At 37.1% G+C, this 12,202-nt stretch overlaps 1 protein-coding gene across 1 annotated transcript; it reads right to left on the bottom strand.

The window, feature by feature from the left end:
* Positions 1–941: 941 nt before the first annotated feature.
* On the bottom strand, positions 942–8,450 carry LOC135618556 (phospholipid:diacylglycerol acyltransferase 1-like). The gene is made up of 6 exons (XM_065119511.1): positions 7,850–8,450; positions 6,094–6,316; positions 5,628–5,911; positions 3,823–4,222; positions 2,266–2,531; positions 942–1,761 (listed from the first exon to the last, which is right to left on the bottom strand). The coding sequence occupies exons 1-6, from the start codon at positions 8,317–8,319 to the stop codon at positions 1,275–1,277; spliced, it is 2,130 nt and encodes a 709-aa protein (XP_064975583.1). The 5' UTR covers positions 8,320–8,450; the 3' UTR covers positions 942–1,274.
* Positions 8,451–12,202: the final 3,752 nt, after the last annotated feature.

Genomic DNA, 12,202 nt, shown 5'->3' with positions numbered 1-12,202 from the left:
GAGGCTCTTATGCATGCATGCACACGTACGTGCTTTCGCTTCAGTGTGAACTTTTCCCTTATGTTAGCAGGTACTGTTCCTACGGAAAACACATCTCTTTCTATTGAAGCACAAGCCCCCATGGTTGCTTCGGCCAGGGCAAAGATCAAGACTGGACTCGCTGCGCAGGTAATAGTAATCCGTCGATCTAAACATGCTTTGGTGGGGAATAGGAGTGCTTCTCTTACTCGTATGTTGACTCGGGTGGGTGTGGTGAGACAGAGAGAACGTGCACACAACATGAGCCTGAAGGAATTGGCAGATTACTTCCACCTCCCCATAGCAGACGCTGCAAAGAGGCTCAAGCTCTGTTCCACTGCAATCAAGCACGCCTGCCGTCGAAATGGAGTGGCCCGCTGGCCTAGCCGAAAGGTTAATTCTCACTCGATCGTCGCTCCATTCCCATCTATCAATTCGCTCACTATCTTATATTCTTCTTATCTTATTGACAGATCAAAAGCATCGACAGGCAGATAGCGATTTTGGAGAAGCAGCTGTTGGGCAGCAGTCATGAAGCGATAATGGAGAAAATTAATGAGATCGAGAAACTAAAAGCCAAAAAGGAGAGATTGTATGCCGGCCTGGAGTCATAGATAATAGCTATTTATTTCGTTTTGTCAGTTTTGCATTGAGCATTTTCGCTAGCTAAGCAATGAGTTCATGATCCATGCTATATTGTAAATTGTTTCGTCAGCAAAATATTTTATGATTCTTTTTGGTTCCCCATTCATATCTACAATGTCATAAGATCATCATCTATCCATCTTCCACATGTTCAATTTTGGATCTCCTTCTTGGAGAACTCAATTCCATCCACCCGACCATTTACATATGGGCAATAAATTTAATGATTTCCTGATATTTATATACTTATAAAGCAAAAAATAAATTCATGATCCCTGTTAAGAAGAACTCATCAACTCTTTTCACGTTGGTTGCTCATAATCAACAAGAGTCTGTACATTGTCATAAAACCATTTAAGCTGTCCTCAAATATTTTGAGTCAAAAGAATACAAAAGTAATCTGATTCCCCCATTGAGTTGTCCCACAAGTTGGGTAAACCAATTCAATCCAACATCAATGGCGTCACAAGGTTCCAACAAGCTTTTGAACGTCAATTTCGATTTGCTGTCAAATTGTGTTCCTGCTATTCTCAAATTTATCTCCAGGTTTAGCTCCAACCAAAATATGAATTTATCGGTGTATTTCACTTTACGGGAATTATCGTCTGAATTTATAGGCGTAGGTTGATCTTCTCTGACCATTTAAATATATCAGAATACACTTGATCACCACCACCCAAGTCTTCTCCAGTGGCTCCTGCTGCTACTCTGATAACATCCTCTATCAAAGCAAAGTTGCCCATTATATCAACATGGGCACCACTCTGTGTGCCCCGGCCTTCCAAGAGATTTGCTGGAGGAGCATGATTGTACTCCCTCACGTATGTCTTTATACCAGAGGGATTGAACCGGGTTTTTCCACGCCATCCTTTTGCACACATGTAACCTGCACTTAACACTGGCACGGTCTCGTCACCATCAGCCAAGTAAACACCACCCTGCAAGCAGTTTTGTTGATGTCCACCGTTGGCTGAGGTATCAATCTGAAACGGAATGTAGCACTCAGCAGAAGGGGATAACTTGTAAACATATGCTCTTTCTGTAAGAATTCCCACTCCATAAAGAGAATATATCTCCATATCGGGAGCATTTGGTAACCTGAAAAGGATAAGATTAAACATGGTGATTTGTACAAGCATAAAGAAATCAGGAGCATAATCTTGCTATCAGTACAATCATAAAGTTCCTCTATGATATATACAGGTTGTATATAAATGGTAATTTGGTGAGAAATATTAGTTGTATTCTCGTTGTTATGGACAATTTAATTTTGTCCTAAAATATCGAATTCCCAGAAGAATGGACAAACATGAGGTATCAAAGGAGAATAATTGGGGCACTAGTGGAGCAGCAGCATTCAGCCAGAATACATAATGTAAACCATCCATTTCCAATTCTTTAAAAATTAAAATAAAAAATAAAGAACTAAACCCACTGTATAGACTGTGTAAATGGTATAGACTTTTAGAGTAACTTTGGATAATTTCTGGGAGATCTTTGTTTCATTAAATTACTATATTACTAAAAGTAATTTTTATGAGGAATAGGCCAAACAGCAAGCAAAATGTAAGGATATTGGGTTATTTTAAGATGGAGCCTTACTTTGTCTCCAAGGGATTTGACCAATATTTATGGTGCATATACTTTGGGTCATCTAGATTATCAGCAATTCCATACGAAAAATGTTGACTTCCTCGCTGCATCATCTTTGGAGCAACAAAATGGAGAAGATCCAAGAGGGAACTAGCTGTATATGCTTTATAGTCAGCAACCGCTTTGATTCCTGCCCACCCCAATTCATGGTACTCCGTCCAAATTTCCCGACATGAAGCATTTGAATGGGCAACATTGTTTCCCTTAACTGCACCCTGTATTTACAGAAGAATACATCATTGTAAAAGCATGTAGAATGAGTTTTAACAAAATATGACTTTATTAATCCAACTAGCTTGATCACAAGTAATGACAACTTGCAAATTTATGCAAGCCATGAAACAGTTCATCAGATTTAAAGAGATGGATATCTAAAATATGACATGCAAAGACAAATTCTTGACAACTAAGAAGATCATGATGCAGTAATTCCTGAATCAAGTGAAACTAACAATAAATGAAAAGTAAACAGACAAGAACCACCATCGTATCAACCAAATGGCCAGGAAATAGAACAAAATTCATAAACATTGACCACTTCGCTCCTGCACAATGTTTGGGTGACGATGTCCTCTATCCATGCTCTTAGGGCCACTGCAGCACTGTATCATGTTATAAGCTTTATTTCTTATAATAAAATCCCAACATTTATTATAGTTTGTGTGGAACTCCTCTTTGAGAAATTATGCACGTGTGGAGTGGCTCAAGACCTTCATTCTTGCAATTGTTTGAGAAGATTATTTTTTTTGTGCATGTGTAAAAATCATTCTTGCAATCATTTGAGAAGATTGACTTCTTTTGTGCATGACTCTGATAATCATTCTTGCAAACGTTTGAGACAATTGACTTCTTTTGTGCATGAGTGCGATAAATAAGTGTTGCACAAACAAAAACATTAACCTCATGATAGTTGGGAGAGGTAATTTTTCTCCTCCCTCTCCCTCCCAAAACCAAAATTCAACTGGTAAATCAAAGAATCACCATATCACATCACTTGCAGCTATCCAAACAACCGTGTTATATCGCACTTGCAATTAGCAACTATATATGCAGGCACAAAGATAGTTGTAATTGAATTGCTATTTGCAAGCATTTGCATTTGCAACAGTCAGAATCATAGTGTTAGCTACAAGTATTATCAAATATTGAATTGACAAAAAAACAGGAGATAAATTGAACATTGGTATTGTGGGTGACCAACAAGCAGCGGAGGCACTTGCCATTATTCAATTATAAGATATTTCAGATGGTGACTTGCTTATGCTAAACCTGACTAATTTAACATTAGATGAACAATGTTTCTTCAATTATTTTGGATTAACATGAAGCTCTCAGTGTACGCAATGTTTCATGATAATTTGCAATGAGCAAGATAAACAGCTGCCAGAAAAAAATATAAATTAACAGGTTGAGCCATATGTTAAATCTGAAACAATAATGAAATTCCTACATGCTAATGTATATGCCTTCTTGGGAAACAGGACCAACCAGTTAGTGTATAATTACCCGAAAATCAATTTGCTGTATCTTGGCTGAAGGTGTCTCCGCAACATGTTTCCCAAAAGAAACAATTCTACCATAGTTGACACTTTGTGATTGAGATTTAACCGTCTCCCCATCAACATCTTTGGAAGCCCCATTAACATCTTTGGAAGCATGAGAATCATTATTCTTATGCTTGGAAGTCCCATCAACATCTTTGGAAGCATGAGAATCATTGTTCTTATGCTTCTTGGGGCTACACTCATAGCCGCCTTCTGGCGACCAATCAAAACCACCCCAAATGGTATCACCACCTTTTGGAATCATGGACATAGTTGAATCCCATGTGCGAGTCATACGCATAACATGACGTAAAGTCTGAAGCCCCAAAAAATCAGAATCCAACACACCAGGTGCGATGGCCCTAACATAAAGGAATCATAAGGTTATTGTATTCGTTAGTTGGAAAAAGGACATAAACTTAAAAGGAAGGACAAGCCTTAGTTCAACAAACAAATCATCTATTAAAAGCCAAAATGTTACATCCTTTTTGTTTCTTTTTCTCATTAAGCTTCCTTCAGCACATTAATGATTTTATGATTTCACATGCATCTAGATCTGACAGCTTTAGTTCGTCTCTGATCAGCTACAGCTAGTCATGCTATGTAGGACTTTTCGTACAAGTTACAAGTAATTGTTTTTCAAGTAATGACAAACCCATGAGAACGGGCCTCTAAGAAGGAATGTTTTATTCTGGTATCTCCTTCCAATGCTTCGGCACAAATGAAGTCATCGAGGAGAGTTGCCAGAAACATAGCTGCAGCATAATTATAAGCCAATTATTCCGATAAATGATATCTCAAACAAATAGTTAATAATTTCCGTAAGCATTCACCCCTGTGTTCTATACGATGGCATATCCACAACTTTCTCGTACTAGTATTGCGCTCTCCTCTTACATCTTTCTTCCTGTCACTATTATTCGTGCTTTCTATAACCACTGGAGTAGAAGATGAGGCAAAGATTGTCCTCATGAGGTTGGCTGGACCACATCTGGAATTTGGAAGATGAATGCTACGAGTAATGGTCATATTGCTTTAGAAGCCATCATTGCATTGTTGGTACAAATATTACCTAGCAGCAATAAAATGGCAGAACAGAGTAAACAGACACAAGAATGACCAGTTCAGCCAGTACAAGAGGATATGTTTCTACACTTAAGAAACACAACCTAAAGATTTAGCATACCGAATTTTTACATTAATTTGAAGTGTAATGAAACAAGCATATTTCTTTTTAATATTTAATATGAGTCATAAATCATTGTAATTATTATGTTTAGATAGAGAATTTTCTAACAGTTCTAGTGTTTTGGACCCGTCAATCTTACATTTTTCATCAATTGATCGATTTGGGATCGAATCTTCCTACTCTTAACTCTGTACACCACATCTTAATTGGTATTCTTGACTCTGACAAAAATGAGTATTGCACTAACAAATTTAAAGATAAAATGTAACAGAAAAAGTTGCTTTCCAAGAGGTTATAACCAACTATACTTTATGTCAGAAGCAATACTACCAGAAGTATAACGATTCAGAGAAACTATACAGAACAGCAGCATTAATAGTAGGCACATAACAGGAACTAGGCTACTACAACTAGTATGCATCAGTGGTTATGTACAAAATACTCAGTTATCTGAACAACATTTATATCTTCTGAAACAATATATATTATTTCCTAGTCAGCCACAGGTAAAAAATCCATAACCGATGGAAATTATTTTGAATAACTAATTTCCAGGTAGTAGTTAAAATGACAACTACCTTGCAACAGCAACATCTTTTGCTTCAGCTGAAAATAGTCCTGCAACTGCTTTTGGAACACCTAAAAATGGCCCTCCAATATTCATAACTGCTTTTATATGGTCTGCACACCAGTTTGGACCACCACCACCCCCCATTGGAGCAGGTGCCTCAACCCACTTCATAAAATGCAAAAAGTACAAGACTCCCATGGAATGTGGAATAACTACCACCTTCCTTCCACCATTCGTAGAGACCATGAGTTCTATGTTACTTTTTATTCTGCTCAACATTTTATCACGTACCTGCACAACCAATTTTGAGATAGAAAACGGTAAAGAGATTGTAATTGGTTGGACAAGAGACTGTGGTAGATAGGATATAAGAAACAAAATTATCCGCAGGAGGAAAAAAAAAGTCCATAAGAGATCAACAAAGCAGACACTAACAAAATAATGAATATAATGGTTTAAGGAAATGTAAGAACCTCTGTGTTCTGAAATGACATTCTCCAATCATATGCAGCCATGTACATTGTCTTCTCTTCATAACCAATGCGAGCCAAATTAGCAATCAAAACTGCCCATACAAAGTATCCAGGAGCAAAATAATCTGCGGCAACAAGCCCAGTAACCGGCCTAACTCTTATTCCTGGAGGGTCCAATCCAGTTTCATTATCGAGCGACATATGTTCCACCCAACATAAGGGTCTGAGACCGTGGAACCACCGAATAAGAAATAAAAAATCACCATTTATTATCAGAAAATATAGTTAAAAGGATAAAGAACCTCATTAGAGATTATCAATAATTTTATTGAGGCAACCTGCAAGTTGTATCTTAGCTGAGCAAGAAGCAACAAGAAAAGGAGATAAAAAAAAAGAAACAGTAAAGTTGATTATACTTGCATATCAAAAAACAATGATGAATATAACAGGAATACTACTGAAGATAGGAAAACTTTACTGCTTGTCTTGAGAGGAACAGAAGCGATCAATAAAATGAATGTCAAAAATAGTTGTAGTTTACAGATTGCATCAACTTTAGGCTCTTCTTCAGTAAGAATTGCCATCGTTTTATGACAGGATATATATAATGTAAACTTGACTCTACAGGTAGCCATGAGAGCGCATTAATATGCTCATTATTAATATCTAACAACTAGGAATAGATAAAACCGGAACTGAAGCAATTTTTAAGGAGCATATTAACAGTTGGAGAAAACTTAGAAGCCAGCCAATGGCTTTAAGATTGTGCAAAAGCAGGAGGAGATCAAACAAAATGCTAGGACATACAACAAAGATGTTGAGGAAATCAATCCTATACAAGATTATTTTAGGAAATTTGATTATTACGAGAGAACACTGTTCCCAAGAAGAGTATTCAAAATTTAAACAGTAAACTAGAATGACACACGTTAGGTTCTCAAAGCTAAAACTATAATTGAAGGGCACACTTATAAATACCAGGTAGTAGTACCAATAATTAAAAATTCCAGTAGCAAAACATAAGATACAAGTACAGAAGAAATCCTATTTAGAAACGTAATAGTATCAAGTAAATATTTCTTAGTTGTACATATATTCAAACAAGGAAACAGAAGACAATGCTGAGTCCTAGAAAAACTCTATAGAAGAGAAGTAAGGCCTTTCCCAAATTCATAAAAAGAAGTCCTTTACGGTCCAAATTGGAGCATCACATAAAAATCCAACTTGATCTGAACAAGAAGTTCAACAAAAGCAGAGCATCCAACAAATCAAGCATAGATTGAAGTGTTATTGATTTAACATTTTAATTTGCTCAACTTTGTCAAATACTACAAAACCATAACAAATCCAATTCGAAAGATTTAAATAGAGGTCCTTTAGAATATCAGAAAAAGAAAAGAAGTGACTGTGTTTATGGAGTCTATACAATGTCTTGCTACAATATTTCTTGTAGTTTCGAATCAAGACAGGAGACAGAAAAATTATGGACTAATGAATTGTCTGCAGCCAACAAAGTTTACATTTATGCGGAATATCTTATTTTTACTAATGCAATCTACTAAAAAATCTCAAATTCTGAAAGATAAGCAACTACGAAAGCACGTACGGCAACTTCCAGTTCTGTAAAAAATTACTCCTTCCTAGCTTCTCGAAGCAATCTTGAATCTTGAAAATCCAAATTTTGGATGGAATCCAAATAGGAAGAAAACCCTAAGGCAGATAAATAGAAGTAGATAAAGGGGGTTGTCTTTGCTACCTCTTGTAGACCTCTCCGAAGGTTCCACCCCAGAGGCGCTTGCGGAAGAGTCCGTCGGCGCACTGGTGCCCCTCCCAGAGCTCCAGCCCCCCAGTGACGATCCCAGGCACGAACACCACGGGGTGCTTTGCCTTGAGCCCCTCCTTCTGGAGCTTCACTCCCGGCGGGTCGGGAAGCGGGCCCGTGATGGCTTCCGTCACGTACTGAGGGAACGACGCCGGCATCGCGTTGTAGGAGAACAGCAGCAGCCACCACGCGGAGCAGATCACCCCGACGAACCAGCAGCAGCTGTCGAGGCACAACCACCGCCCCTTCCGCTCCTTTCTGACCTTCTCCGACGCCTTGGCCTTCTCTGTCTCATTGACCTCCGCCTTGGGAGAGCTGGCGACGGGGGAGGCGGAGGAGTGGTCTTCAGACGGCGGCGGGGGCGGCGGAGCCGGAGGGCCCTTCCTCCGCCGGAGCATCGCCATCTGATCGATCCAAAGGCAGAAGGATCGGACGAACTCTAACCCTAGGTTTCCGTAGAGATCCGGCGGGGGAGAAGGATTGTGGCGGCAGCGAGGGAGGAGGCCGCCGCGGGAGGAGGAACAGCCCGCAAAAAGTGGTGAATATAAAGCCTTCTTTTTCTAATAAATAGCAACCCGTTATGGTCTCAGGGAACGAAGTCTGATCAACGGTGAGGATTCAGTGACCGGTGACGAGCATGACCCTCCATTCCCACCAATCAAAACATTCATTCTGTTGTGGGTCCCAAAGAGAACCGGACCCACCGTGGTACGATTAATGGAATTCCCGGAGTTGGCTTTGCCGTGAACCGCGACCCACCTGACAGGTGCCCTGCACCTTGCGACACGTGGCTGTGGGTGCGCCTCTCGTGTCCGGGCCGAGGGAGCAAACACGAGACTAGTGTCAGTTCCCAAGGCACGGAACGTGGGGCCCATGGACGCATAACCAATGGCAGCTGACATATTCACGTTTCGTGGCTCGTTTTAGGTACATTGATCGCCACCGTATCGCACAGCGGTAGGTCAACGACAGCTTGAGCAGACGGTCGTGTCAGGAATGATGCAAGCACCAGTTCGGACGAGTCTTCGGATCAGCTGTTTTATCTGGAGCAGCAAAAGAAGGGAGATGTTTGGGTCCCATCATTTTATTATTATTATTATTATGATGTTATACCTACAAGGAAAAGCACAACGGTGTCGTCACACGACGAATGCCACCGTTTCTGCGAACCGGCAAGCTTAGTGGACCCCATAGAAACATCCAATCATGAGGTAGGTAAACGAATGAGACCAGTGGCGAGGAGAAGCACTATCATCAAGTTCAACCCGTTGTTATTCTCACACCATATAAATAAATAAAAGTAAATGTCAAATGGAGCATAAAAATGTGGATCGCTTATGGAATATTAAGAGGTAAAAATCTAAAATCAATTTGAAATATTCTCTGCATCTTTCATCAAGTTAAGTTTGCGGATGATTCTATCTCTTGCAATTGCACTTGCTAAATCACAAAGTTTTCATACTTTTCAATGTTATTATCCTATGTTGCACCTTCAAAATCTATGCAAAGATCAAAAACTTGTATGAAACTTAAATCACGTTCAAATAATTTTTTCTTGTTAAATAAAATATATTGGGCTAAACGATATTAGGTTTCTTGCTCCTTATCACCATAGGTTGGTCATGATCAATCATCAACTGACACTCTTGCATGATACAAGTTATCGAATTCTCATCTTCATGAGTCATTGCATAATTTTTTTAAAATTATCAATCAATCTTTTCTTGAACTCGTATTATATTTCCCTTCGAGTGATTATCATGATAACGAGTCATAATTTAGACTAAATAAACCTACTTAATATGATTATTATTATGATATCTCTCGTACAATGGGTTGGTTGTTCGTTAAGATACTCATACAAGATCCGTCACGTTCTCATAGTTCTCTAAAATAGTTCTCTAAAATATGCATGTCCCACTCACTTACTCTGCATGTTTCTCGAGTATCTATGACTGCACATCATTTAACCCTCATGCAAGTTACTTTCTACCTCAATTTGTTTATGCATTAAAACATAATTTAGTTATGTGACATATCAGGCTCAACATTTATTTTAGTATGATTTATTATGTATAAGAGAATATGAGGACTCGATAGGAGTTTTGTAAGATTAAATCGATGTCGCAAACTTAAGTTTTAATCATCAATACTAAGTGGAGTATTATTTTACAATAATAATTTTACGGACTTGTCGAGCATTGTTCTAATACGAGGAGTCATCAAAACCATTAATCATTATAATTATAAAATTATAATCATAAAATGTCAGACGTCCAACCGACGATATTATATTCCAATATCCATATGGGTTTTAGAATTTCTATATCAACCAATAAGCATTCGATAACACAATACTTTAGAATACAAATCATACCACAGACAACATGACCGGCTTACCCTAATAACTACATGACACTAATTACTAACTCATGACATGAATCACTCACTCCATGACACGATCAAACCAACGGTCTTTCCACAGACAACTATAAAAAAAAATGATGGTGAATGAAAGATAAACACATGGTAATTTCTTATTGCTTTTAATCGTCTTTATATAGCTTCCCTAGTTAAATATCGGCGTATGCCGATAATACGAAAACTTTTATAACAATATATATTGTTAGAGGAAAACATTAATTTTTTTAAAATTAGCCTTATCTATTCCCGAAATATGTTCTACGATTATAATTCACGTCTCTTCTGACTCCTTTTTTTTTTTTTTTTTTCTAAGTACAACATTATTTTAATTAATATTATAAAATCTTAAATAGGTTTTAATATATATATTTTTTCTTCACACAAGAAGAAAGGATGAACTTTGTGAACATGCATCCAAGTTTGTGAGATGCATCATGCTAATTATTTAACATGGAAATGTAAGGTCAAATATTGGCAATTAAAAAAAAACCATGCATATCACAATGATAGAAAAAAGAAAACCTTTGGTAATACGGCATATCACATAGAGAATAAATAAAAAGGATACTTGAATTGTATTATTATTATTATGTTTTTTATTGGCTCACTGATTTCTAATTTATGTGTCTCTATTTAATATTTAATTTATTAAAAGATGTTACTCGTGTTACTTCACAATTATTTTACGACGATCGTATGTCTCTAAATTCTTCTAAATTTTATTTTATTTTTATTAATTATATAAAATATTTATAGTTTTAAGTTTATTCATGATTCTGATGGGTTAATCGATCGATCAATTTCGTTTGATCTAAATCATTGATTAAAATATTTAAAATTAAATTAATAATTATATATTTTTATAATTTAATTTTAATCTTATTTATTTTTTATAAGATTAATCGAAAGGTTACATAATAAAATTTTGATCTGACGTATGTTAATCCCGACAAATTAAAATCGATTTCATCGTTGGATTGGTAACGATAGAGTTGATGTATGTACATCAGGTGCTTCGTACTCTCTCTCTCTCTCTCATAATAACTTCTCTAGAAATGGATTCTGCGTCGTTGCTACTACAATGGGCGGACGGTGCGCACGCGAGTTGGCAGCGAGACATGACGAGAGAATTGATGATACGAATTCAATGCTTCCCACGTGAAACCTATGAAGCTTATCCTTCAAGTAACGAACATTTAATGCGCTTCCCACACTGCATGCTTGCCCACGATATGTACACCTGACGATGGATTGGATGCCCAGCTCGTACTTCTTCTTCTTCTTCTTCTTCTTCTTAATATATTTATTTTCCTTGCTCTCTCGGTTGTGTTGTGGCTCGAAGAGCAGTTTTAGATCATCCCCTTGTGTACAGGTTCCAGAATGACATATTTAGTTATTCATCGTGCTTTATATTCTACGTATTATATATATGATTGATACCTGTGTCACAGGATCGACATCTTGATGATTTATAAATAATATGATCTTGTTTCTTGAACGTTATTAATCGCATCATAATTAGCGTTCATCGAGAGTATAATGATTCAGAAGCCACATCATAAATAATATGTTTGGTAATGTATTTAAAATATGTACTATATGATTTATAAATAATATGATCATGTTTCTTGAACATTATTAATTACATCGTAATTAACGATCTATCTCACATATGAGGATAATGATTCAAAAGTCACACCATAAATAATATGTTTGGTAACGTATTTAAAATATGTACTAAGAATTTAACACATATTTTCAGATGTAAACTAGCGTTTCGTATTTTTTTTAAATCACATGTGATTTTGATGTTGGACTGAAAATGCTCAAATATAAATCATATTTCAATATTTATGAAATGAT

The sequence above is a fragment of the Musa acuminata genome, chromosome BXJ1-3 (assembly GCF_036884655.1).
Source record: "Musa acuminata AAA Group cultivar baxijiao chromosome BXJ1-3, Cavendish_Baxijiao_AAA, whole genome shotgun sequence".
Classification (NCBI taxonomy): Eukaryota; Viridiplantae; Streptophyta; class Magnoliopsida; order Zingiberales; family Musaceae; genus Musa; species Musa acuminata.
The sequence above is the reverse complement of the archived record's forward strand: the minus strand, read 5'-3'. Positions and strand labels throughout refer to the sequence as shown.

Bases quoted from the DNA above. Each gene is read 5' to 3' on its own strand.
- LOC135618556 (XM_065119511.1), bottom strand. From the start codon at position 8,319: ATGGCGATGCTCCGGCGGAGGAAGGGCCCTCCGGCTCCGCCGCCCCCG. The intron at 2,532-3,822 runs GTAATTATACAC...CTGTAAATACAG, and splicing joins TACAGCAAATTGATTTTCGG to GGTGCAGTTAAGGGAAACAA. The intron at 1,762-2,265 runs GTAAGGCTCCAT...TATCCTTTTCAG, and splicing joins TCAAATCCCTTGGAGACAAA to GTTACCAAATGCTCCCGATA.